Genomic DNA, 27,555 nt, shown 5'->3' on the forward strand with positions numbered 1-27,555 from the left:
CATTTCCACAGGAAGTCATCCTACACCTCTCACTGTTTCACTTCCTGTTGGGGGCTGTGGCAGAGGAAGCTGCTCAAGTTTCACATCAGAAAGAGATTCACACAAGAAGCTGATATTGATATAATCTAAAGAGGATTTAAAGGCTACAACGCTTTAGGTTGTCATGTATCGTGACTGACAGCTAGCAAAGCTGCATGCTCTGCCCTGAATTGGGAGCCATATCTGTGTCACGCCCCAAAATCTCTCCACAGGAGGTTTCAGCGGGTGCTGCCACCCTCTGGAGAACGTTTAGTTTTTGTCAGGACAAGAGGTCTCCTTTGAACTTTGCCCTGGGGTCATGCCTGACTCTCATAAGCGCTGAGTTCCTGTGGGGATAATTACTAGACCAGACGCCTCAGGAGCCGTGGAAACACTCCGCTGTGATTGGTGGACGGGCTTTTTTCTTGAGCTCATATTCTGAACTCTGACCTGTGGAGAATTTATTGTGAAGCAATTAGTGACGGCACTGTAAAAGATGCCATAACTGGTATTCTGAACCATTTTGAGAATTGCTATTGTAATGCACCAAATAATAACCTCAAATAAATGTAGGGTTTTAATTAATAGTGGAAACACGTTTAATTACATTATTCTGAAACAAACTAAGAATTATTGTGATGTACTCCATGAATATTATATAATGCCACTTCACAGCCAAGAACTAGTTGCACTGTTATCATAAAATGTTGTTTGATATTTAATAAGCATAAAAACAGGCCTATGTGACCAAGTGTTTTTATTTAAAGTCCAGAGTTCCCCCTAGTGGTCTTTTGCAGGTCCTGCAGGGTAAGTGTGGCACATTTTCAACTTTTGACTGATCATATGAATTTAAACATCATATATATCGTAGCAATATTAGGTAATAGCGTTAAATGTAATGCTCTTCTAAGTAACACTTCATGTAGGCTATATTTTATGTGCGCTCTGGGGGTCCCTGAGCAGAGTGACCTAATTTTTTTTTATATCTTTTGTTGTATTTTCAGAAATGTAACATTTATGAAGGTTGCATTAAAACGTTAGTTATCCTGTAAGTTATCTAAGAAAAAGTCTGGGTCTCGCTGTATTACTCAGGCTGCACTGCAGTGTCTATTCTCAGGTGCGACCCCACTACTGATCGGCACGGGGGTTTTGACCTGCTCCGTCTCCGACCTGGGCCGGTTCACCCCTCCTTAGACGACTTGGTGGTCCCGAGCTCCCCCAGGAGCACCATATCGATACCGAACTTAGTGCGGACACCCGATCGACATAGTTCGCTGCAGCCCAGAAGCCCTGAGCTCAAGCGATCCGCCAGCCTCAGCCTCCCAGTAGCTTGGATTACAGGCGCCGCCACTGAACCCGGCGAGAGCCGAGAGAATCAGCGCTGCTGCTCAACCTGCTGCTCACTGCGACCTCTAGTGCAGATAAACACAACACTACACTCACAATAACTGTGGAGCAGAGTCAACAGATATCTTTGCTGTATTTTCACAAGTGTTACATTTTCAAAGCTTTAATCTCCAAACAGATCATCAAAAATGTGCTTTTTTAAATGTTTGAAAATATTACTAAATATTTTTCTCACCATACTCAACCTGTTCTCATTTATTTATCTGGCTATTATTTAATTCAGTGTATCTTGTTAATAAATTAATCATTTGGTGCACCTTTGGATTTTCTGCAGGCTTGATTATTAAATGTTTTATTATTTGTATTATTGTAAAGTATCTAAATTAAAGTGTAAAACAGGATAGCAAACATAATAATTTAATATAATAATAGACTTATCTCACAATTAAACTTTGAAAGACACGGTTGTGTTATTTACCATAATGTTTGTGACTTTTCTAGAGGGCCACTTTTGCAATGAAGTCCCACAAAATAATTTGTGAGAGTAGACCACCAAGGGCTGTATTTTGTATTCATTTTTGTACATTTGAAACATGCATTTTAGAGCCTCATCCATATCTTAGCTCCGTCTTATCTTTTTCTTCATACATGCACGTCATTTCATCCAGCTCTCAAACTAAATGTGTTCTACAAGAACTGAAACGGGAGGAATTGTGTTCACTGCAGAAACAGAGGAGCATGACCTCTAGTATGCTCAGATAAACGTCGGGATTGGTTCAGTTTATCATATAATCGCATTTTACTGGAGAGAGTCTGTGGATACTGAGGACCCCTTCAAGCAGTTAGATGGTGAACAATGAGAAATACTTCTAGCATCCTTGAATAAAGCAGTCTTTGTTGTTAATATATGGTGTTTAAAGTGAAATATGGTAAAATGCATCTGATGGTGAAGAACTTCTTCTTCTTCTTTTTTGTAATTTTCCCTCCAGAAACATTTTCAGCTTGTGAGAGCGATAGCTGAAGACTGAAAGTTCAATGACAATGCCAGGTCGACCTGAAGAGAATGACAGGCAGCGGACGAAAACAGCCAGATGTGCCTAAACTATATAAACATCATCATCTGACCACCCTTTCGACAGTATTGTGCACTGGAGTGAGGGACTGCAGGGATGGAGTATTAAGAACTATAAACAAGTCACATGGTGTAATGTAATGTCCTAAAAGGTAATTACATTTTCTCACACATTGAATAAATGTCTGTACAATCTTAATCATATACAAAAACGTTTTTGAATATTCTTTTTTTTTTTTTTTTTGTCATGGTAAAAATGTTAATTTTTAAGAATCATATCAGTCAAGCAGTTGAGTTTTGTATAGAATGTCACTTAATATGCTCATGTTACATTATTACATAAGGAAATGATGCAATGACCTGCCCATCTTAAAGACACCTGTATGTTTATTTTAGCGTTTTGTACAAAACAGATTGTTTCAAAGCAGCTTCAGAGTGTTTAACAGGAACTTAACAGAATCAATTATGCAATCCTCAAAAAGGAGGTAAATCAAAAAAAAAAAAAAAAGCAGCTGTATGGAGTTTTTAAAGTTGATTAATTAAAAGACTTTAGTTGGGGATACATTTTTAAAACTTATTTTTTGGCATTTCTTTTGATAGGACAGTTAAGTATTGGCAGGAAGTGAAGTATGAAAGAGAACAGGACTGGATCAGCAAAAGTCCCCAATCCGGGACTCGTACTTGGGACACCCAAAGCACCATTGCACTAGCATATGTTTGCGCTCTGCCCATGAGCCTGGCGCCGACCACCTGAGAATGTTTTTTATTAAAAATAAAATGTTTGTCACAATTTTTGTTATGAAGGATGCATTAAAACGTTAGTTATCCTGTAAGTTGTCTAAGAAAAAGTCTGGGTCTCGCTGTATTACTCAGGCTGCACTGCAGTGTCTATTCTCAGGTGCGACCCCACTACTGATCGGCACGGGGGCTTTGACCTGCTCCGTCTCCGACCTGGGCCGGTTGACCCCTCCTTAGACGACCTGGTGGTCCCGAGCTCCCCCAGGAGCACCATATCGATGCCGAACTTAGTGCGGACACCCGATCGACATAGTCCACTGCAGCCCAGAAGCCCTGAGCTCAAGCGATCCGCCAGCCTCAGCCTCCCAGTAGCTTGGATTACAGGCGCCGCCACTGAACCCGGCGAGAGCCGAGAGAATCAGCGCTGCTGCTCAACCTGCTGCTCACAGCGACCTCTAGTGCAGATAAACACAACACTACACTCACAATAACTGTGGAGCAGAGTCAACTAGTCAGATATCTTTGTTATATTTTCACAAGTGTTGCATTTTCAAAGCTTTAATCTCCAAACAGATCATCAAAAATGTGCTTTTTTAAATGTTTGAAAATATTATTAAATATGTTTCTCACCATACTCAACCTGTTCTCATTTATTTATCTGGCTATTATTTAATTCAGTGTGTCTTACTGGTTAATAAATTAATCATTTGCTGCACCTTTGGATTTCTACAGGCTTGATTATTAAATGTTTTACTAACAGGATAGCCAAACATAATAATTTCATAATAATGGATGCATCTCTCAATTAATCTGTGAAATCCACAGTTATTTACCATACTGTTTGCGTGTGAAATATCTATTCTAGAGGGCCACTTATGCAATGAAGTCTCCCAAAATCATTTGTGAGAGTAGGCCACCAAGGGCTGTATTTTGTTGGCTATTCTTTTTGTACATTTGAAACATGCAGAGCCTCATCAATCTTAGCTCTGTCTTTCTTCATACTTGTGTGTCATTTCATCCAGCTCACAGACTAAATGTGTTCTACAGGAACTGAAACGGGAGGAATTGTGTTCCACTGCAGAAACATAGGAGCTACAGTATGCTCAGATAAACGTCAGGATTGGTTCAGTTTTATCAAATAATCGCATCTTATTGGAGAGAGTCTGTGGATACTGAGGACCCCTTCAAGCAGTTAGATGGTGAACAATGAGAAATACTTCTAGCATCCTTGAATAAAGCAGTCTTTGTTGTTAATATATGGTGTTAATATGGTAATATTTTCTCACACCTTGAATAAATGTCTGTACATTCTTAATCATTTTCAAAAAAAGTTTTTAAATTTATTTTTCATGGTAAAAATGTTTGTTTTTCAAGAATCGTAACAGTCAAGCAGCTGAGATTTGTATAGTATATCACTTAATGCTCATGTTACAATAAGTAAATGATGCAATGACCTGCACATCTTAAAGACACCTTTATGTTTATTTAAGTCCTTTATACAAAACAGATGGTTTCAAAGCAGCTTCAGAGTGTTTAATAGGAACTTAACAGAATCAATTAAGCCTATGCAAACCTCAAAAATGAGGTAAATCCAAAAGCAGCTGAATGGAATTTAAAAATGATTAATTAAAGACTTTACCTGGGGATAATTCTTTTGTAAGATTTATTTTTGGCCTTTATTTTGAAAAGTGAAGTGTGGGAGAAAATAAGACAAGATTGGGAAAAGTCCCCAATCCGGGATCGAACTCGGGACGCCCCAAGCACAACTGCACTATATGTTTGCGCTCTGCCCATGAGACTATTGGTGCTGAGCACACAGATGCACTTTTTATTAAAAATGACATTTTTGTCATAACAATGTTTTTGTTATGAAGGTTGCATTAAAACGTTAGTTATCCTGTAAGTTATCTAAGAAAGAGTCTGGGTCTCGCTGTATTACTCAGGCTGCACTGCAGTGTCTATTCTCAGGTGCGACCCCACTACTGATCGGCACGGGGGCTTTGACCTGCTCCGTCTCCGACCTGGGCCGGTTCACCCCTCCTTAGACGACCTGGTGGTCCCGAGCTCCCCCAGGAGCACCATATCGATACCGAACTTAGTGCGGACACCCGATCGGCATAGTCCACTGCAGCCCAGAAGCCCTGAGCTCAAGCAATCCGCCAGCCTCAGCCTCCCAGTAGCTTGGATTACAGGCGCCGCCACTGAACCCGGCGAGAGCCGAGAGAATCAGCGCTGCTGCTCAACCTGCTGCTCACTGCGACCTCTAGTGCAGATAAACACAACACTACACTCACAATAACTGCTGAGCAGAGTCAACTAGTCAGATATCTTTGTTGTATTCTCACAAGTGTTACATTTTCAAAACTTTAATCTCCAAACAGATCATCAAAAATGTGCTTTTTTAAATGTTTGAAAATATTACTAAATATGTTTCTCACCATACTCAACCTGTTCTCATTTATTTATCTGGCTATTATTTAATTCAGTGTATCTTGTTAATAAATGAATCATTTGGTGCACCTTTGGATTTTCTGCAGGCTTGATTATTAAATATTTTATTATATTGTTGTAAAGTATCTAAATTACATGTGTAAAACAGGATAGCAAACGTAATAATTTAATATAATAATAGACTTATCTAACAATTAAACTTTGAAAGCCACGGTTGTGTTATTTACCATAATGTTTGTGACTTTTCTAGAGGGCCACTTTTGCAATGAAGTCCTACAAAATAATTTGTGAGAGTAGACCACCAAGGGCTGTATTTTGTATTCATTTTTGTACATTTGAAACATGCATTTTAGAGCCTCATCCATATCTTAGCTCCGTCTTATCTTTTTCTTCATACATGCACGTCATTTCATCCAGCTCTCAAACTAAATGTGTTCTACAGGAACTGAAACGGGAGGAATTGTGTTCACTGCAGAAACAGAGGAGCTCCAGTATGCTCAGATAAACGTCAGGATTGGTTCAGTTTATCAAATAATCACACCTTATTGGAGAGAATCTGTGGATACTGAGGACCCCTTCAAGCAGTTAGATGGTGAACAATGAGAAATACTTCTAGCATCCTTGAATAAAGCAGTCTTTGTTGTTAATATATGGTGTTTAAAGTGAAATATGGTAAAATGCATCTGATGGTGAAGAACTTCTTCTTCTTCTTTTTTGTAATTTTCCCTCCAGAAACATTTTCAGCTTGTGAGAGCGATAGCTGAAGACTGAAAGTTCAATGACAATGCCAGGTCGACCTGAAGAGAATGACAGGCAGCGGACGAAAACAGCCAGATGTGCCTAAACTATATAAACATCATCATCTGACCACCCTTTCGACAGTATTGTGCACTGGAGTGAGGGACTGCAGGGATGGAGTATTAAGAACTATAAACAAGTCACATGGTGTAATGTAATGTCCTAAAAGGTAATTACATTTTCTCACACATTGAATAAATGTCTGTACAATCTTAATCATATACAAAAACGTTTTTGAATATTCTTTTTTTTTTTTTTTTATTGTCATGGTAAAAAAAATAATTTTTAAGAATCATATCAGTCAAGCAGTTGAGTTTTGTATAGAATGTCACTTAATATGCTCATGTTACATTATTACATAAGGAAATGATGCAATGACCTGCCCATCTTAAAGACACCTGTATGTTTATTTTAGCGTTTTGTACAAAACAGATTGTTTCAAAGCAGCTTCAGAGTGTTTAACAGGAACTTAACAGAATCAATTATGCAATCCTCAAAAAGGAGGTAAATCCAAAAAAAAAAAAAAAGCAGTTGTATGGAGTTTTTAAAGTTGATTAATTAAAAGACTTTAGTTGGGGATACATTTTTTAAAACTTATTTTTTGGCATTTATTTTGATAGGACAGTTAAGTATTGGCAGGAAGTGAAGTATGAAAGAGAACAGGACTGGATCAGCAAAAGTCCCCAATCCGGGACTCGTACTTGGGACACCCAAAGCACCATTGCACTAGCATATGTTTGCGCTCTGCCCATGAGCCTGGCGCCGACCACCTGAGAATGTTTTTTATTAAAAATAAAATGTTTGTCACAATTTTTGTTATGAAGGATGCATTAAAACGTTAGTTATCCTGTAAGTTGTCTAAGAAAAAGTCTGGGTCTCGCTGTATTACTCAGGCTGCACTGCAGTGTCTATTCTCAGGTGCGACCCCACTACTGATCGGCACGGGGGCTTTGACCTGCTCCGTCTCCGACCTGGGCCGGTTCACCCCTCCTTAGACGACCTGGTGGTCCCGAGCTCCCCCAGGAGCACCATATCGATGCCGAACTTAGTGCGGACACCCGATCGACATAGTCCGCTGCAGCCCAGAAGCCCTGAGCTCAAGCGATCCGCCAGCCTCAGCCTCCCAGTAGCTTGGATTACAGGCGCCGCCACTGAACCCGGCGAGAGCCGAGAGAATCAGCGCTGCTGCTCAACCTGCTGCTCACAGCGACCTCTAGTGCAGATAAACACAACACTACACTCACAATAACTGTGGAGCAGAGTCAACTAGTCAGATATCTTTGTTATATTTTCACAAGTGTTGCATTTTCAAAGCTTTAATCTCCAAACAGATCATCAAAAATGTGCTTTTTTAAATGTTTGAAAATATTATTAAATATGTTTCTCACCATACTCAACCTGTTCTCATTTATTTATCTGGCTATTATTTAATTCAGTGTGTCTTACTGGTTAATAAATTAATCATTTGCTGCACCTTTGGATTTCTACAGGCTTGATTATTAAATGTTTTACTAACAGGATAGCCAAACATAATAATTTCATAATAATGGATGCATCTCTCAATTAATCTGTGAAATCCACAGTTATTTACCATACTGTTTGCGTGTGAAATATCTATTCTAGAGGGCCACTTATGCAATGAAGTCTCCCAAAATCATTTGTGAGAGTAGGCCACCAAGGGCTGTATTTTGTTGGCTATTCTTTTTGTACATTTGAAACATGCAGAGCCTCATCAATCTTAGCTCTGTCTTTCTTCATACTTGTGTGTCATTTCATCCAGCTCACAGACTAAATGTGTTCTACAGGAACTGAAACGGGAGGAATTGTGTTCCACTGCAGAAACATAGGAGCTACAGTATGCTCAGATAAACGTCAGGATTGGTTCAGTTTTATCAAATAATCGCATCTTATTGGAGAGAGTCTGTGGATACTGAGGACCCCTTCAAGCAGTTAGATGGTGAACAATGAGAAATACTTCTAGCATCCTTGAATAAAGCAGTCTTTGTTGTTAATATATGGTGTTAATATGGTAATATTTTCTCACACCTTGAATAAATGTCTGTACATTCTTAATCATTTTCAAAAAAAGTTTTTAAATTTATTTTTCATGGTAAAAATGTTTGTTTTTAAGAATCGTAACAGTCAAGCAGCTGAGATTTGTATAGTATATCACTTAATGCTCATGTTACAATAAGTAAATGATGCAATGACCTGCACATCTTAAAGACACCTTTATGTTTATTTAAGTCCTTTATACAAAACAGATGGTTTCAAAGCAGCTTCAGGGTGTTTAATAGGAACTTAACAGAATCAATTAAGCCTATGCAAACCTCAAAAATGAGGTAAATCCAAAAGCAGCTGAATGGAATTTAAAAATGATTAATTAAAGACTTTACCTGGGGATAATTCTTTTGTAAGATTTATTTTTGGCCTTTATTTTGAAAAGTGAAGTGTGGGAGAAAATAAGACAAGATTGGGAAAAGTCCCCAATCCGGGATCGAACTCGGGACGCCCCAAGCACAACTGCACTATATGTTTGCGCTCTGCCCATGAGACTATTGGTGCTGAGCACACAGATGCACTTTTTATTAAAAATGACATTTTTGTCATAACAATGTTTTTGTTATGAAGGTTGCATTAAAACGTTAGTTATCCTGTAAGTTATCTAAGAAAGAGTCTGGGTCTCGCTGTATTACTCAGGCTGCACTGCAGTGTCTATTCTCAGGTGCGACCCCACTACTGATCGGCACGGGGGATTTGACCTGCTCCGTCTCCGACCTGGGCCGGTTCACCCCTCCTTAGACGACCTGGTGGTCCCGAGCTCCCCCAGGAGCACCATATCGATACCGAACTTAGTGCGGACACCCGATCGGCATAGTCCACTGCAGCCCAGAAGCCCTGAGCTCAAGCGATCCGCCAGCCTCAGCCTCCCAGTAGCTTGGATTACAGGCGCCGCCACTGAACCCGGCGAGAGCCGAGAGAATCAGCGCTGCTGCTCAACCTGCTGCTCACTGCGACCTCTAGTGCAGATAAACACAACACTACACTCACAATAACTGCTGAGCAGAGTCAACTAGTCAGATATCTTTGTTGTATTCTCACAAGTGTTACATTTTCAAAACTTTAATCTCCAAACAGATCATCAAAAATGTGCTTTTTTAAATGTTTGAAAATATTACTAAATATGTTTCTCACCATACTCAACCTGTTCTCATTTATTTATCTGGCTATTATTTAATTCAGTGTATCTTGTTAATAAATGAATCATTTGGTGCACCTTTGGATTTTCTGCAGGCTTGATTATTAAATATTTTATTATATTGTTGTAAAGTATCTAAATTACATGTGTAAAACAGGATAGCAAACGTAATAATTTAATATAATAATAGACTTATCTAACAATTAAACTTTGAAAGCCACGGTTGTGTTATTTACCATAATGTTTGTGACTTTTCTAGAGGGCCACTTTTGCAATGAAGTCCTACAAAATAATTTGTGAGAGTAGACCACCAAGGGCTGTATTTTGTATTCATTTTTGTACATTTGAAACATGCATTTTAGAGCCTCATCCATATCTTAGCTCCGTCTTATCTTTTTCTTCATACATGCACGTCATTTCATCCAGCTCTCAAACTAAATGTGTTCTACAGGAACTGAAACGGGAGGAATTGTGTTCACTGCAGAAACAGAGGAGCTCCAGTATGCTCAGATAAACGTCAGGATTGGTTCAGTTTATCAAATAATCACACCTTATTGGAGAGAATCTGTGGATACTGAGGACCCCTTCAAGCAGTTAGATGGTGAACAATGAGAAATACTTCTAGCATCCTTGAATAAAGCAGTCTTTGTTGTTAATATATGGTGTTTAAAGTGAAATATGGTAAAATGCATCTGATGGTGAAGAACTTCTTCTTCTTCTTTTTTGTAATTTTCCCTCCAGAAACATTTTCAGCTTGTGAGAGCGATAGCTGAAGACTGAAAGTTCAATGACAATGCCAGGTCGACCTGAAGAGAATGACAGGCAGCGGACGAAAACAGCCAGATGTGCCTAAACTATATAAACATCATCATCTGACCACCCTTTCGACAGTATTGTGCACTGGAGTGAGGGACTGCAGGGATGGAGTATTAAGAACTATAAACAAGTCACATGGTGTAATGTAATGTCCTAAAAGGTAATTACATTTTCTCACACATTGAATAAATGTCTGTACAATCTTAATCATATACAAAAACGTTTTTGAATATTCTTTTTTTTTTTTTTTTATTGTCATGGTAAAAAAATTCATTTTTAAGAATCATATCAGTCAAGCAGTTGAGTTTTGTATAGAATGTCACTTAATATGCTCATGTTACATTATTACATAAGGAAATGATGCAATGACCTGCCCATCTTAAAGACACCTGTATGTTTATTTTAGCGTTTTGTACAAAACAGATTGTTTCAAAGCAGCTTCAGAGTGTTTAACAGGAACTTAACAGAATCAATTATGCAATCCTCAAAAAGGAGGTAAATCCAAAAAAAAAAAAAAAGCAGTTGTATGGAGTTTTTAAAGTTGATTAATTAAAAGACTTTAGTTGGGGATACATTTTTTAAAACTTATTTTTTGGCATTTATTTTGATAGGACAGTTAAGTATTGGCAGGAAGTGAAGTATGAAAGAGAACAGGACTGGATCAGCAAAAGTCCCCAATCCGGGACTCGTACTTGGGACACCCAAAGCACCATTGCACTAGCTTATATGTTTGCGCTCTGCCCATGAGGCTATTGGTGCTGAGTACACAGATGCACTTTTTATTAAAAATGACATTTTTGTCATAACAATGTTTTTGTTATGAAGGTTGCCCATGCAGCCCAGAAGCCCTGAGCTCAAGCGATCCGCCAGCCTCAGCCTCCCAGTAGCTTGGATTACAGGCGCCGCCACTGAACCCGGCGAGAGCCGAGAGAATCAGCGCTGCTGCTCAACCTGCTGCTCACTGCGACCTCTAGTGCAGATAAACACAACACTACACTCACAATAACTGCTGAGCAGAGTCAACTAGTCAGATATCTTTGTTGTATTCTCACAAGTGTTGCATTTTCAAAGCTTTAATCTCCAAACAGATCATCAAAAATGTGCTTTTTTAAATGTTTGAAAATATTACTAAATATTTTTCTCACTATACTCAACCTGTTCTCATTTATTTATCTGGCTATTATTTAATTCAGTGTATCTTGTTAATAAATGAATCATTTGGTGCACCTTTGGATTTTCTGCAGGCTTGATTATTAAATGTTTTATTATTTGTATTATTGTAAAGTATCTAAATTACATGTGTAAAACAGGATAGCAAACATAATAATTTAATATAATAACAGACTTATCTAACAATTAAACTTTGAAAGCCACGGTTGTGTTATTTACCATAATGTTTGTGACTTTTCTAGAGGGCCACTTTTGCAATGAAGTCGCACAAAATAATTTGTGAGAGTAGACCACCAAGGGTTGTATTTTATATTCATTTTTGTACATTTGAAACATGCATTTTAGATAATCAAATAATCGCATTTTACTGGAGAGAGTCTCTGGATACTGAGGACCCCTTCAAGCAGTTAGATGGTGAACAATGAGAAATACTTCTGGCATCCTTGAATAAAGCAGTCTTTGTTGTTAATATATGGTGTTAATATGGTAATATTTTCTCACACCTTGAATAAATGTCTGTACATTCTTAATCATTTTCAAAAAAAGTTTTTAAATATATTTTTCATGATAAAAATGTTTGTTTTTAAGAATCGTAACAGTCAAGCATCTGAGATTTGTATAGTATATCACTTAATGCTCATGTTACAATAAGTAAATGATGCAATGACCTGCACATCTTAAAGACACCTTTATGTTTAAGTCCTTTATACAAAACAGATGGTTTCAAAGCAGCTTCAGAGTGTTTAATAGGAACTTAACAGAATCAATTAAGCCTATGCAAACCTCAAAAATGAGGTAAATCCAAAAGCAGCTGAATGGAGTTTAAAAATGATCAATTAAAGACTTTACCTGGGGATAATTCTTTTGTAAGATTTATTTTTGGCCTTTATTTTGAAAAGTGAAGTGTGGGAGAAAATAAGACAAGATCGGGAAAAGCCCCCAATCCGGGATTCGAACTCGGGACGCCCCAAGCACAACTGCACTATATGTTTGCGCTCTGCCCATGAGACTATTGGTGCTGAGCACACAGGTGCACTCTTTATTAAAAATGACATTTTTGTCATAACAATGTTTTTGTTATGAAGGTTGCATTAAAACGTTAGTTATCCTGTAAGTTATTTAAAAAAAGTCTGGGTCTCGCTGTATTACTCAGGCTGCACTGCAGTGTCTATTCTCAGGTGCGACCCCACTACTGATCGGCACGGGGGCTTTGACCTGCTCCGTCTCCGACCTGGGCCGGTTCACCCCTCCTTAGACGACCTGGTGGTCCCGAGCTCCCCCAGGAGCACCATATCGATACCGATCTTAGTGCGGACACCCGATCGACATAGTCCACTGCAGCCCAGAAGCCCTGAGTTCAAGCGATCCGCCAGCCTCAGCCTCCCAGTAGCTTGGATTACAGGCGCCGCCACTGAACCCGGCGAGAGCCGAGAGAATCAGCGCTGCTGCTCAACCTGCTGCTCACTGCGACCTCTAGTGTATAATAGGATCAATTGGTTTCCTTAAAGTCAATATTGAATAAGACGACATATTTGTTGAACACCAAATCGTATTATAATGATGTCTGAGAGATCATGTGACACTGAAATTTCAGGTTAAATCACTGTAGGGTGCCTTTTGGTGTCCTGTACATAAACAACTCATTTGCCATGATAACACAAAAATGGCTATAAAAGGGTGTGTATATTAGGCTGTTTTTCTATTCGTAACAAAAGCATTACTTGACTCTATAGATTCTAGATTTTTGTTTGTTTGTTTGTTTGTTTTGTGTAGGAGGATGCGTGTTATTTATGTCCCATGCGCTGCTCTTTAAATGAATGATAGTAGAATATTGTCAAATCATAAAATTAATATTAATATTTAGCTAAATAAGAGATTATTTAGTTTGGGGGTTATTGATCATTTGGTAATAAAAATTATGTTTTAATTTAATAAAAAAGAAGAGTTTGCCCATGTCCCTTGAATATTGTCCACTCTGTAGTATTGGGGAATCCGCCCCTTTAAGAAAAGGCCATCCCCTTTAGTGACATCAGTGGCGGGAATCTCAACGACTGAGGTTGGTGACTTTTCAAGTGACAAATTTGTTTGCTTACATGACATATAAAGCGAATGGGAAATTAAAACCAAAATTTCTGAATATTGTGAGGGTTGAAAGGCACTCTATGGTGATATTGGCCCATATATATATATATATTTTTTTTACTACAATGTTACTGTTGAAGACGTGTAAATTGTGTCATCATCTGTCCAAACCTGTGTATTTTCTTTATTCAGTGGAAGACGCTTGCGCGCGCACACATACACACACACACACACACACACACACAAACAAACAAACAAATATATATTCTGAAGAATGTTCAAAACCAAATTAAATGTTATAGGGTATAAACATACTAGTTTAAATAAAAGTTACTATAACAAGAAAGGAAGCCATTGCTATATGTGATTTAGGCAGTGTGTATGTTGTTTGAAGGACACGCCCACAACAGAGGAACTAATGACTATTCACGTAAACTCCACCCACTGGAACAGTTTTTCACGGGAACCGAATATTACACAACACCGGTGAACGCGATGGCGGCAGCTGACATTCAGAAACAAACATGCGATGTCATACACTACCTCTTACACAATTATTCTGAGTTGGAGGCTGATGGTGTTGACAATGGTAAGTGTTCGTCTTTGATCTCTGAGCATTATTCGAGTCATTCTATGTTAAATGACTTGCTAACACACTGCATGTAGTTTGCTAGCTCATTGGGTTAGCTAACCTTGTTTTCGAAACACATCTAACGTATTTTAGATGAATCATAACTCAAATAAAAACCATATGAGGCAGTTCGTGTATAAACCTATTAATGATCAATTTGTATCTACTCCAGTACGATACATAAACGTATTAAAATGTTTCCCCTACATATAGTAAATATCACTAAGTAAAAGTATAGTGAATATGTAATATAGTGCATGTATTGATTTAAAATGCTCCTCACTAGTTTTGTTTGTCAAGATTGAGGGGATTTTCTGAGGTAAATGTACGTTATGTGACATCAAGCTGATTTTATTGATGTAACGTTACGCATTTGAAACACTGATTTAGTAATTACACTTTATTAAAATAATGTTCACAATTTAAAAACCTGCTATTATGACAACATCTATATTTAAATATCCCTCTCTTGTCATCATTTTGTCTGGTGTTTTGTAAAAACATGAAAGCACACAATAACCAAGTCTTTCAAAAATGTATTTTAAGCTACTTGTGCAGAGAACTCATTTGACGCTGAAAAAATAGCCTCAAAGCTCAGGGAACTGGGTGACGATTATGATGAGAGAGTGATCCAGCCATTGATGAATAATGTACAGAAGGCTTCAGCCGATCAGGTGAGTCTAAACTGTTCATCTTCAGACACCAGTCCACTAATCTGAAGAACGCTTGTGTCACTTTGTGAACATTGGATATTTTATCAGTGTTACTTTGTTCCTGGTCTTCTCATAATTACCGTAAAGGCCACTGTAAATTAAAGCAGTGCTGTTTATATCTCCCAGTTTCCTTTTCTTCCCTGAAACTAGTAAAAGTGAAACTACTTGAGCAGTCTCAATGAATGAAGTATTTCCTGTTTGGGTCTGATAGCGAAGCCTTGTGTTAAAAATTGCACAGTAACCACGTGTTTGACCACAACTGTAGCCTCTGATGCATGTTTGTCTTCTAGGTGATGACTGCCTTCAGTGATGGTGTGGAAAGCTTGTGTAAGGTGTGGGTTGTGGAAAGAGCAGAAGTGGTCTCAGAGAAGCAGCTTCTCAAGGCCGCCATCACACTGGGACTCTTTATGACGAAAAACTGCCCTGACATGATGAATGTTGTCGAGGTCGCTATGATGGGATTCGTCAACAACCGTCTAACAAACTGGATTGCAGAGCAAGGGGGCTGGGTGAGGATTGTTTTATCAGATTTACATTAACTGCTTCCTTTGTAGCGAAGGCCAAGAGTCTTGGGTATGTCTTCAGCAGGATTGGTGACTTTCAAAACAAGCAGCTTCCTGTTGGTCAACATGGCAAATTCACATGACCAACTTGAACATGAGCGAAATCTGCATGGGGAATTTTTGCCCTTGTGTGGAACTTCGTCGCACAGATTTGTATTAAAATCAATGTAGGGCCCTATGAAATCGGCTTTATTTTTTCCCCAAGTTCCATGGACTGGATTCCGTTGTCTTTTTCTTTTTTCATTTAATTTTTTCTGGACTCTGATTTAATGGTTAACTATAATTTTATTAATCAAAAAGCATATCTAATCAACTTATACAGTTTAGCAGCAATCTTTTTTTTTTTTTTTTTAAGCTTAACAAAAATTACATCTATTTATTTATTTTTTGATTGTATTAACTTTCCCTCAAATTCAGATAAATTTTTTACCAAAGTCTGTGTTTTCCATTTTTAATTTTCTGGATTCCATTTAAATGTGGATTCCAAAAGTAAATGACCTCTTTGTGACCTCTTATCATAACTCGTATCATAAACAAACACAATCTCTACTTTATGAAAACTGGTAAAACTAAAAAAAAAAAAGCTAAAACAGTGGCATTCCTAATATAAATTCCACTAACTCGATTATATTCACATCTTTTTATTAAAACGAGACTCACCTGAAAGAAAATGCAGAGAAATTTTGGATATAGATTTGTTTTTGTTTTTTAAACTACATTTTGGTCTCGTCAACGATATTGCAAGCTGATGCAGTCACAGTTGGTGCGTAATGATATCTCGTTTTGTAAAAAAGGTCATCATTGAATAACTTTCTTTGTAGTTTTAATTAACGAAATTACCTCTAAACCAAAGCATCGGAAGCAGGGGTGTCCACCTTCCAGTAGAGTTTAGATCTAGCCCCAGTTAAACGCACCTAAATCAGCTAAAAATCAAAGTCTTCAGTATCACTAGAAACTTCAAGGCAAGTGTGTTGGGGATGGATGGAGTTCAACTCTGCAGGAAAACAGCCCTCGCGTCGTGCCTAACAACGCCCCTTAGCTGTTATAAATTCACTGTAAACCACGGCTTCTTGGGGCTTATTGCTTTATTTAGATGCCATATTGAATTGAACACAGCTGTGATGGATAGACTTAAAAGCATTACAATGGCACATACCAAACCATACCGTACCATCATTTTCAGTCCCTCACAGTCTTATTTTTACGTTCCTGTCAAAAAATTTAAATATGGCATTACTCTGAGGTCTATGCAGTTCACCTCAGTTTGTCATATGCCATAACCGATTCTTACATTTGTATTCCCTCACTTTTAACAAATAAAGCTGCTTTTGGCTCCAAATCCCACCACACACCCTATTGTACTTGACCTCAACAAATAAGTATTGCAGTCTGTTGGGTTTTAATTTCATTTTGGGATGCTTAATTTCGTAACGCAATTATCCCCCCCACTATCAACAATATATAATCGTCGACGCAGATAGCCTTGTGGGCAGTTCCGTTGCACTATGAGTCCCGACTGTCTGATCTGTCCTGTCATAATAAAGGCAAAAATATATAATTGGTTCATATTTCTAATATAAAGATGTTGAAGATTTACTTTGCTATTGTTAAACACGCAAACTGTCTTAAGTTTTCTTTTTTTCTTTTTCCCAGGTCTCTGTCTCTAAGAACAGCATGTGTTGAGATTGGAGCTCATTGTCTCTTTCTCTGAGAGGCCCTCAATCATTCCTCTGAAGTTTTGATTTGTAATGCAGGATGAACTATAAATGTCAATCCGTTGCTCTTTTCAGTCAATCACAACCAGCAAAGTTTTTTAATGTTAACATTTGTAACATTTTTATTCTAATACAGATATGTGGGTTTGAGTATTTCAACTGATGCAGGAACCCTAAACCAACAGTGCTTTTTTTAAATAGACTTGTGTGTCTTATGCTGTCAAATTTCTTTACATCACTGATGTGGAGTAAAACTGTTATTTTAAATCCTTTAAAATGAACAAATGTGTTGGTATAATAGGGACATGCGTGTTGTAGTAAACATTAGTGAAATGTTAGACTTTTCTCTCATTAGCGATCAAATAAACATGAAGTGAACATGTTGTTTTTATGGTTTTATTGCAACCTAGTAGCAATAAGTAAATAACATCATTGCTCACTAATAATGACTGGCCCACTTTAAAGTTAATTCAACATTTTTTACTTAAATTATTTGATATGCCTTACTTTTAGTAATGAGCCCTTTAGCGCTTTTTCAAACCATCACAGGGGGGCACCACAGTACTGAGTTCCCATCTGCTGTTCACACGACAGAGTGATTCACAACTGCAATTTGTGGTAAAAAGAATTAGCATCTGTATCATTCAGGCCAAATAAAACCATTGCTTCTGTAGGCGTTGTTGTCAGTAAACATAATCACACACAGAGGAAGTGGTCACCATGAGCTGTGATAATATCCTTTTCTTATTACACTCTAGTAACACTTTGATCATTCCTCATAGCAGGCTATCATCATTAAAAAAAAAAAAAGGTATTAGATTAAGACACTCAACTGATCCACACTAGTCAACATTTGAGGTGGATCAAAACCTTTCATCAAAGTTGTCCTAAAACCTAAAAGGGTTCTTGTCTTGACCCACTTCAAATGTTGACTACTGTATGTAGGTAATTGCAGCTTGTGAGTCATTTGAACTAGATATAAAAAATAATAAATCCAGAGTGTTAATGCCCTTGAACTAAAACTATTTAAATTCTCCAGTTGGCACCCAGTAAAGGAGAAACGGAGGTTGGTTGTACACCATTGATGAAGCAGAAACACAAGTCAGCTTTAATCTTACCTCAGTGGGTAAGATTAAACCCAGGGGGTTTGAGAATAGTTGTTTCACAGGAAACACCACACAAGAATTGTGCCAGTTGACTGGCCAGAAAAGGTCAAACCATTTATCAGAGCTGGTTCAAAGGACTCTTCACTCACTGCCACATATTTCAAGGACGTAGAGTCAAAATCGGGGTCCTTTCAGAAGACATCAAAATTTCAGTAATTCTTCTGTTCTTCTAATACACTTGGAGAAATTAGACATTTCAGGGAAAGCTCTGAATGTCCTTGCCTTATTAGAGGCCTGAACATTTAAGAGAGCCAACTGCATCCTCACAGGCACAGTTGCCAACTGTCGCGAGACAAATAAGCAACCTCAGCTTCAAAAATAAGCACAAAACAAGCCCAATATATTTTTTGGATGATATATTATCATCAATATTATTTATTATCAGTTATTTATTACCAATAAATGAGCCTGCAACATATTTAACTGAAACCACTCTTTTATCTGAAAAGCAAAAACAGAAGCAATTTGACAAAAATTAGCAACAAAAGAACAAAACTCATCTCCAATCACCTGTGAGCAGAATAGGATTGGAGAGATGGAAAAGGAGAAAAGCACAAGAGCTTCAAAGGGGAGCTGTAACATAGCCACATATTTATAGTCTAAAACATATAGGGGTAATTCTTGGGCCGTCAATGTGGCAATATTTGTTTTTAATTAATTATAAGGAATTCCAAGCACCACAAAACTGCTCGTCCCCGCAGCCATACACAGAGGGAAAGTGCTTTATTTTGAGGTCAAAAACAGGGTTTTCTTCCATTTAAAATAAAATGTTTACATAACTATCAAATAAATGACAAAAAATATATTAAATTATAATATATTAAAAAAGGAAATATATTTTATAATATTATTAAATATATTATAAAAAATACAAAAAATAATTAAGCTGTCATTTATGTGTATTCATGAAGTCAAAAGGTAATCTAATCATGGTCTAAATTTAAATGTTAAAAGAAATACATCTTGCCATACCAGGCTATTCGAACCAAATGTATTTACTCAGTATTAGGATATGACTACTTGTTTTTTATAACAGCCCGTGATAATGAATACATTACAAAAACATTGTAAAAATTAGGCTAAAAGAAAGTCATCACACTCCTCTACGTCTACTTCTATGATCGCTTAGATTACAGCGTCACGTGCCGCCTTTTTGAATGTGATTTTTCTCCAATGAGGGGGTGGAACAAATGGTTTACATTACGCTATGGCATTTATATTATTGCACTGGTTGGCAGACAGAGTGTCAATCAATTCATTGGAGAATACGGCAAACATAAAGAAACAAAGTTGCTTGTCAGATTTCTCAAACAAGCAACCATATTTTTTTTAAATAAGCCCAAAAAACCGCGACCCACGACCAGGGATTTTTTTCACGCAACTTTACAAAAAAAAAAAGAAGCCCAACGTTGCATATCATATGCAGACTTGGCAACTGTGCTTACAGGTTATGCATAATTTATCTTAACACATCTCAATAAAAAAACACACACACACGACCTCTCTGGCAGTATCATTCAATCTAGATTTATTCATGGTTCCTTCCGGTCTATCTTTTCACATTTTTTCTAACCACTTACAGTTTTGTTTCATTTCAACATCATGCAGTAAAATCGAAGGCTGCATTTCCCCACTCAAACTTAATTTTCTCACCAAAACAAATATGAGAATGCATCAAGTCAATTTTCAGCAGTTATTCTGTTAAACACACAGTAGAGATGCATATTAATAAGGCAAACTATTTCATTTAGGACTAATAGGATCAAATTTATTGTTGCTACTGTTTAGCAAAAGAAAAAATTTTCTTTTGCTAAACAGACATTTTAATGAATGTTTTAGCAGTTTTGAATGAAAGTCAGTGGGGTCCAAAACAACTCTGAACTCATCTGGCTTTCATTCTATGAACATTTTTAAAAATATCTTCTCACACGACGCAAGGGTGTGTAAATGACAGAATTTGTAGTTTTTATAAACTACCCCCTTAAGACAACATGGGCCTAGCTGCCTCCTATTTGCGCTCGTCATAAAAAGCAGCAAATGTCAAATAACTCCATATCCCATACTTCTCAAAACATGAATACGCTGGCATATAAAAATGACCTCAGATCACATTCTCAATGTCCTTTTTTCAAAGTCCTCAGACGCATTTATATTTCTGACTAAAGACAAGTGTAGTTTAGTATACTCATAAGCGCTGACATTTACGAGTCTGCAGTTTTGCATTAATCATACGAAGACCTTTATATGGTGGCCACATTCGAATGAACCACAGCACAAAAGGAAATCATAATGGAATAAACATTTTCCCCCAGATGTGAATGCCAGTTGTACTGTATGGCTATTCCTCTAAAACAGGCCATTTTCATTTATTTAATGGATCCCTCACTAACGATGCAATTCATTCTATGCACCATTGACTGGGTTTTCAAGGAAACATTGCCAGTAATGTTCGATCGTCTCCATTTCTGTGGCAAATGTATTCTCACGACTGACAGCATACATCTCAGACTGCATTTTCCCTGTAGACTCATCTATACTGTCATACTTTAAAAAGCGCTTCTCATGGAGGAGACCTGGTTACTGTAGCATCATATGTCATTGTCCCGCAGTCTTGTTTCTTTGCTATCTATGCGAAAGCTGGGCCGATCACCCAGATGTGGATCCTCCATGCAACACACATACTGTTTCCAGATCTTAACGAAAGCATTCCGGAATTTTGTAATGCGGAATGCATAAACGATGGGATTGACAGCGGAGTTGCCATGACTGAGCAAGATAGCCACGTAAAGAAGGCCCATTGAATTGTGACAACTAGGGCAGAAGAGAGTGATGCAATTCAGGATATGCAATGGCAACCAGCTGACTGCAAACAAGAAGAGCACCAGCGCGAGAGATTTCGCCAGCTTGAGTTCTTTCCCGTAATATCGAGTGGGGTCAGTCTGGTTGGCGGTGACCTTCTTGTTGAGCTGCTTGTGGATCATGTAGAAAATCTCAGCGTAGATGAGCAACATGAGGATGAGCGGTGGCAGCACCCATCCGAAGAAGTTGAAGTAGACCATGTACTCCATACTGATGACGTTCTCGAACTTACAGGTTACGAGAAGGTCAGCATCCAAGGTGCCGTTGGTGCCGTTGGTCTGGCGTAGCTTCTCCAGATTGTTCCAGCCCAACATGGGCGTCAGGCCGACTACGATGGCCACCATCCAGCATGCTATCACAGCGGTGCCGGCACGCTTTGGAGTCACCACTCTTTTATAGCTGTGGAAAAACAAACAAAATTTTTAAACAACTCAGAGACCCGCTCTGATCTGCACTTCACACATTCACCTTCCCCCCCTGCAACCCCCCTTACTCCCTCCCCCACCATTCTACCTGCGTTTAAAGTCTGTGTAGAGGATGTGAACCGGGTCTTCAGAAAACAGAAATCTAGGAAAGCTTCAGGACCAGACGGTATTTCACCTGCCTGTCTAAAAGTCTGTGCTGACCAATTGGCCCCCATCTTTACACAAATCTTCAACAGATCTCTGGAGCTGTGTGAAGTTCCCTGCTGCTTCAAACGCTCCACCATCATTCCCGTCCCCAAAAAGCCCAAAATCACTGGACTTAATGACTACAGACCTGTCGCACTCACGTCTGTGGTCATGAAGTCACTTGAGAGACTGGTCCTGGCCTACCTGAAGGACATCACTAGACCCTTGCTGGATCCTCTTCAGTTTGCCTATAGAGCAAACAGGTCTGTGGATGACGCTGTCAATATGGGACTGCATTACATCCTGCAACACCTCGACAAACCTGGGAATTATGCAAGGATCTTATTTGTGGACTTCAGCTCGGCCTTCAATACCATCATACCTGACCTTCTCTCAGACAAACTGAGACAGCTCTCTGTGCCCTCCTCCATCTGTCAGTGGATCACCAGCTTCCTGACAGACAGGCAGCAGCTAGTGAGGCTGGGCAAACTCACATCCAGGACTCTCACCATCAGCACTGGCGCCCCTCAGGGTTGCGTTCTCTCCCCACTGCTCTTCTCTCTCTACACGAATGACTGCACATCAAAGGACCCCTCTGTCAAGCTCCTGAAGTTTGCGGACGACACTACAGTCATAGGCCTCATCAAGGACGGTGACGAGTCTGCTTACAGACAGGAGGTTAAGCAGCTGGCTGTCTCGTGCAGTCTTAACAACCTGGAGCTGAACACGCTCAAAACTGTGGAGATGATAGTGGACTTCAGGAGAAACCCCCCTGCTCTCCCCCCACTCACCATCATGAACAGCACTGTGACTTCAGTAGAGTCATTCAGATTCCTGGGCACCACCATCTCCCAGGACCTGAAGTGGGACAATCACATTGACTCTATTGCGAAAAAGGCCCAGCAGAGGCTGTATTTCCTCCGCCAGCTAAGGAAGTTCAACCTGCCTCAGGAGCTGCTGAAACAGTTCTACTCTGCAATCATCGAGTCTGTCCTATGTTCTTCTATAACTGTTTGGTTTGGTTCAGCTACCAAAACAGACATCAGAAGACTACAACGGACAGTTAGGACTGCTGAGAGAATTATCGGTGCCCCTCTGCCCAGCCTCCAAGAACTTTACACCTCCAGAGTGAGGAAAAGGGCTAAGAAAGTCACTCTGGACCCCTCACACCCAGCTCACTCTCTCTTTGTACTGTTGCCCTCTGGCCGGCGCTACAGATCACTGAGCACCAGAACAGCCAGACACAAGAACAGTTTTTTCCCCCAGGCCGTATCCCACCTGAATAACACATAACACACCCCGGTACTGTACATCTGTAAATAACCCATCAAACCTTCATCTGTACATAGGACACATGCACATTCACAGTTCTGTCTATGGTCATGTCTCTTTTCTGTATATTTTTATTTTTATTACTATTGTTATCCTTAATTATTGTATATTCTCTTCATTAGTGTTCTTTATCACCTTAATTATATGTTGTCTGCACTATGTTTGTACTTTCTGTACTGGTAGCTCATAACACCAAGACAAATTCCTTGTGTGTGCAAACACACTTGGCAATAAAGCTCTTTCTGATTCTGATTCTGATTCTGACAATGGCAACAGTGCCCGTCTACTTTTTCCCCATAGGGATTTTAAAAAAGGCCTAAGAGTTATGGGCAATGAACTAAACCAACCAGCTACGAGGTGAATAACATTACTCATTTTTATTTCAGCAAAAAAGTATTGAAAACTGGACAAAAAGACAAAGGTACAAGACTGTGTACTTAACGGCTTTATCGCATAATATTATGCATGCAAATATTTAAGTAATTTGAGAGAACAGTTTTCATAAACTGAACACAATTATGTAATTTGTGAACACACACACCGTGAACACACACCCGGAGCAGTGGGCAGCCATTTATGCTGCGGTGCCCGGGGAGCAGTTGGGGGTTCGGTGCCTTGCTCAAGGGCACCTCAGTCGTGGTACTGAGGGTGGAGAGAGCGCTGGACATTCACTCCCCCCACCTACAATTCCTGCCGGCCGGAGACTCGAACCCGCAACCCTTGGATTACGAGTCCGACTCTCTAACCATTAGGCCACGACTTCCCCAAAAGTGAGATTGCTGTTTTTGCGCAATTTGCTTGTTTAGATTCTCTGATTGGTGGAATTTTTTTTTGAAGGATCATGGGTAATGTCGTTTTTCGCCAGGAATTCTCCTGGTGAACATGATATTTTATTTTATTTTTAAATAAGCCAAAATTATGCAGGCTGATGGCTTTAACAAAACCAACAATCTTTTATAAGTTTATAAGTTATTGTTCAAAATCAACTCTCTTATGGAGAAAATGAATGGGATTTTAACACACTGAGAGTAAAGAGGAAGCTTTGTAAAGTATGCTGAACCATGAAAATGATTAGGCCTATTTCTGAGGAAGTACAAACATTAGTGAAATTTCTTCTAAATCTGTTTTGGAAGTGCGATTTATCTGGAAGAAATAATTGAAATCCCTGTTATAAATATAGAAATCAAAATTAAAAATCGCTGAGCTGAACCACTACACAGACTCTGCTGAGGAAGATTACATTTTGGTTTAGGAACAATCCCTTCTCTGTGAAGAGTACAAGGTCTTTTCAGACAACACAAACGAAGCTAGTGAAGCATGCCATCCACTCAGCTGGCAAATTGGCACTAGTAGCTTGTTTGACAAACTATGCACTTGTCCAGTGTAATTACCTCAGACTTGTATGTTATAATCCTATTTAATCATTACAATTAAGGAAAAGCATGTGATTCTAGCTGTTCTTCTACGCAATCAGAAGTAGCTAATGCTAATGTCTTTCTGCCTAATTGTTGTGACTCATATAAATGTACAAACTCTCTAACTCCAACTTCACGTTCAAAGGGAGGCCATGGACAGGACAGGAAATTAAAAACTGTGAGAGAGTCATGGTTTGAAGGTGACTTTGAAAGTGGATTCCATAACACAGCAATAAATTGAGAAACACTGCAGCCCACGGCAAACCCACCCAGGTCAAACATCACTGCATGGTCTGAAAGCAAAGATGCTACCTTAATATTTCTCATCGTCACATTGTTTCTCAGAGTCTCTAAATTAAGTTTTTCAAGTGAGAAATAATTAAAAGGGAAAGAGAAGTGGTGTGTGGCCAAGTATGAATATGCATGATTGTTTTCTGTTTTGAGTAGGCCTAAATCTGCCATAAAGGGATAGTTCAACTGAAAATGAACTCACCCTCATGTTGTTTCAACCAGCATGACTTTCTTTCATGAAATGAAAGGAAACACTTGAATGTAATGGCAATGAATTGTAACTGAAGAAAAGCATAATAAATGTGGTTAATGTGTTCTATATGATAAGGTTTCTTGAAGTCACAGTTATTTTATTTTTAATTTAGTCTACACAGTAATTTCACCACTACATCTCATTGGCATGTTCAAACAAGTTGTAATGTATGAACAAACCTACCCGATCTCATGAAAGTGCGTATAAACAGTACGGCAAATAAAAAACGAAACCTCATGGTACTGATAAGCAAAAATGGACTTTGTCGTGTATATGCTTCACGATGGGTAGATGCGTATCATATGCACGCGGAAATTGCGTTTTATATGCACGCCAAACACGCGCGTGTCATATATACACCAAAGTCAATTTTTTCGTATCAATACCACGAGTTTTCATTTTTATTTTGGCGTGCTATTTACACGCATTTGCTGAACAAACACTTACTGAATTCGGAAACGTTTTCTCTTCTAGCATATAATAACATTTCACATTTCAGCCATTATGAAAGTCGGATCTTTCTAACGATGCGGTTGATCCGATTCACAAAACCGGCCTGAATGATTCTTTAACACAGCCGTTACAGCTTTTCAAGACTACGATAGCCAAGACTCAAATTTCGGTCTATTTCTCTCACAAAGTTATTGTATGACTTAAGAAGATTAAAAATATGGTGCATACTTTTGTTGCGATTTGGAGTTCTTTTACAGACTTAATTTATTTAAATTTAAAAGTTCTCCTTTGTGTTCCACGGAATGAAAAAAAGTCATAGCCTACGTGTTTTGGAATCACATAAGGGTGAGTAAATTATCATTTTAATTTCGTTTTGGGTCAAACAGCCTATCTCTTAAACTCTTGACTTGTGGTAAAGCATGATTTCAGTCACCTCAACTTCATGCATCCTCCACATTGATGACACGATACCATCATGAATTCAGAAAAAGAAAACGACTGGAAATATACAATGAAAATTACCTCAATGGTATCTTGACCCTCAGATAGCGGTCAATAGCAATAGCCAGGAGAGCGAGTATTGAACTTTGCGTAAGCACCAGTACAGTACATACAAAGAGCAGACAGCTGTAAAAATGCGTCTTCAGTCCGATGCTTATGGTTATGGCCAGAGGAATGACAAGTGCCCCGACAGCAATGTCTGCCAGAGCCAGACTGACGATGAAATAAATGGTCGTGTCTCGTAGAGATCGGTTGATTCTCACAGCCCAGACCACCATCATATTCCCAATGACAGAGGAAAGGGCGATGAGCACCTCCATCCCAATGTAGAGACCCAGGACACCAGGCATCCTCGCGATGAGTGCACGTGCTTATGTTGAACAGGATAAACGATTCCCCAGAATTTTTTTGTTTAACGAAAAGACTGCCGGTAAGTCAAACGAGTCCAAACTTGTCGCTTTATTCTGGTTTACATGTCGGTGCCAAAGTTACATGGCGTAGGATGAAAACACAAGTTACGTTTCCTCTCTGAAATGCGTCCGCGGCACCACGATCATCCTCCCCATCATGTCCGGGTGTGCAGTCCAGCTCCAGTGAATTAGTATGAGTCACTTCAGACCGTGCACGACCACATTTCATGCAGACACAGTTCTTAGAAGCTACCTGCGCGTGACTCAACACCTGTGCCCCAGTCAGTCAAGACGGCTTGGTTCAGAATTAAACCCGAACATGTCGATAAATCCTGTGAGGTATGACGGACACCTTAACTTTGAAACAGCGCAATAACTTGCACATCGGCTCCACAGACAGGCTCCTCATGCACGTCAGTGCGACCGATGCAAGTTTCACCACTCAGATGCTACGAGAGAGCGGCAGGCGCGCGCAACAGCACCTGATCAACCCGAGCTGCAGTTCAAGTTATTCACATCTGTTTAAATTTATAGGCTGAGTGCGTCTCAGATAAGTCGCTAAATAAGATGCTGGATGCTAAATGAATGAAACTTTTCGCCAAAAATTATCCTAATACAAAATGTCTGGATGACGTATAGGCTACTTTCTAATATGAAGTGTTGTTTCTGAAGTCATGGCTAATGTGGTGCTTTACATGAAGGTACATGCAAGCAAGCATATATCTATCCATCAGGGGTTTAACGGTAAAAATTACAACTTTTTTTTAATATAGTGGTTTACTGAGCAAGTTGCTCTTTAAATACATTAAAGTTATAGTTTAAATTTTCTTAGTGATAAAAATCTACCTCAGCTTATGCTGAGAACTAAGGAGCCCTTTTACATTATAAGGTTACAATTAGGCCTAACAACTTAAATTTACATTACATTTACATTTAATCATTTAGCAGACA

The 27,555-nt window shown here is 38.8% G+C and overlaps 2 protein-coding genes across 3 annotated transcripts; one reads left to right on the forward strand and one right to left on the reverse strand.

The window, feature by feature from the left end:
* Positions 1 to 13,625: 13,625 nt before the first annotated feature.
* LOC306854736 (bcl-2-like protein 15) lies at positions 13,626 to 17,984 on the forward strand. Of its 2 annotated transcripts, none has more exons than XM_079392978.1 (5): positions 13,626 to 13,665; positions 14,086 to 14,280; positions 14,869 to 14,996; positions 15,326 to 15,544; positions 17,252 to 17,984. In XM_079392978.1, exons 2-5 carry the CDS (start codon positions 14,187 to 14,189, stop codon positions 17,279 to 17,281), a joined length of 471 nt encoding a protein of 156 aa, XP_079249104.1. In that variant the 5' UTR covers positions 13,626 to 13,665; positions 14,086 to 14,186; the 3' UTR covers positions 17,282 to 17,984. The 2 variants fall into 2 exon arrangements, with proteins under 2 accessions (XP_079249104.1, XP_079249105.1); XM_079392979.1 differs by having other exon boundaries at positions 13,647 to 13,665; positions 14,145 to 14,280.
* A 2,001-nt stretch (positions 17,985 to 19,985) lies between these two features.
* LOC306855093 (adenosine receptor A1-like) lies at positions 19,986 to 27,057 on the reverse strand. The gene is made up of 2 exons (XM_079393545.1): positions 26,216 to 27,057; positions 19,986 to 21,737 (listed from the first exon to the last, which is right to left on the reverse strand). The coding sequence occupies exons 1-2, from the start codon at positions 26,542 to 26,544 to the stop codon at positions 21,068 to 21,070; spliced, it is 999 nt and encodes a 332-aa protein (XP_079249671.1). The 5' UTR covers positions 26,545 to 27,057; the 3' UTR covers positions 19,986 to 21,067.
* Positions 27,058 to 27,555: the final 498 nt, after the last annotated feature.

The sequence above is a fragment of the Barbus barbus genome (assembly GCF_936440315.1).
Source record: "Barbus barbus genome assembly, chromosome: 35".
NCBI classification, from domain to species: domain Eukaryota; kingdom Metazoa; phylum Chordata; class Actinopteri; order Cypriniformes; family Cyprinidae; genus Barbus; species Barbus barbus.

Bases quoted from the DNA above. Each gene is read 5' to 3' on its own strand.
- LOC306854736 (XM_079392978.1), top strand. From the start codon at position 14,187: ATGGCGGCAGCTGACATTCAGAAACAAACATGCGATGTCATACACTAC. The intron at 14,281-14,868 runs GTAAGTGTTCGT...ATGTATTTTAAG, and splicing joins GGCTGATGGTGTTGACAATG to CTACTTGTGCAGAGAACTCA. The intron at 14,997-15,325 runs GTGAGTCTAAAC...TTTGTCTTCTAG, and splicing joins AGAAGGCTTCAGCCGATCAG to GTGATGACTGCCTTCAGTGA.
- LOC306855093 (XM_079393545.1), bottom strand. From the start codon at position 26,544: ATGCCTGGTGTCCTGGGTCTCTACATTGGGATGGAGGTGCTCATCGCC. The intron at 21,738-26,215 runs GTAATTTTCATT...GTTTTTCCACAG, and splicing joins AGGGTCAAGATACCATTGAG to CTATAAAAGAGTGGTGACTC.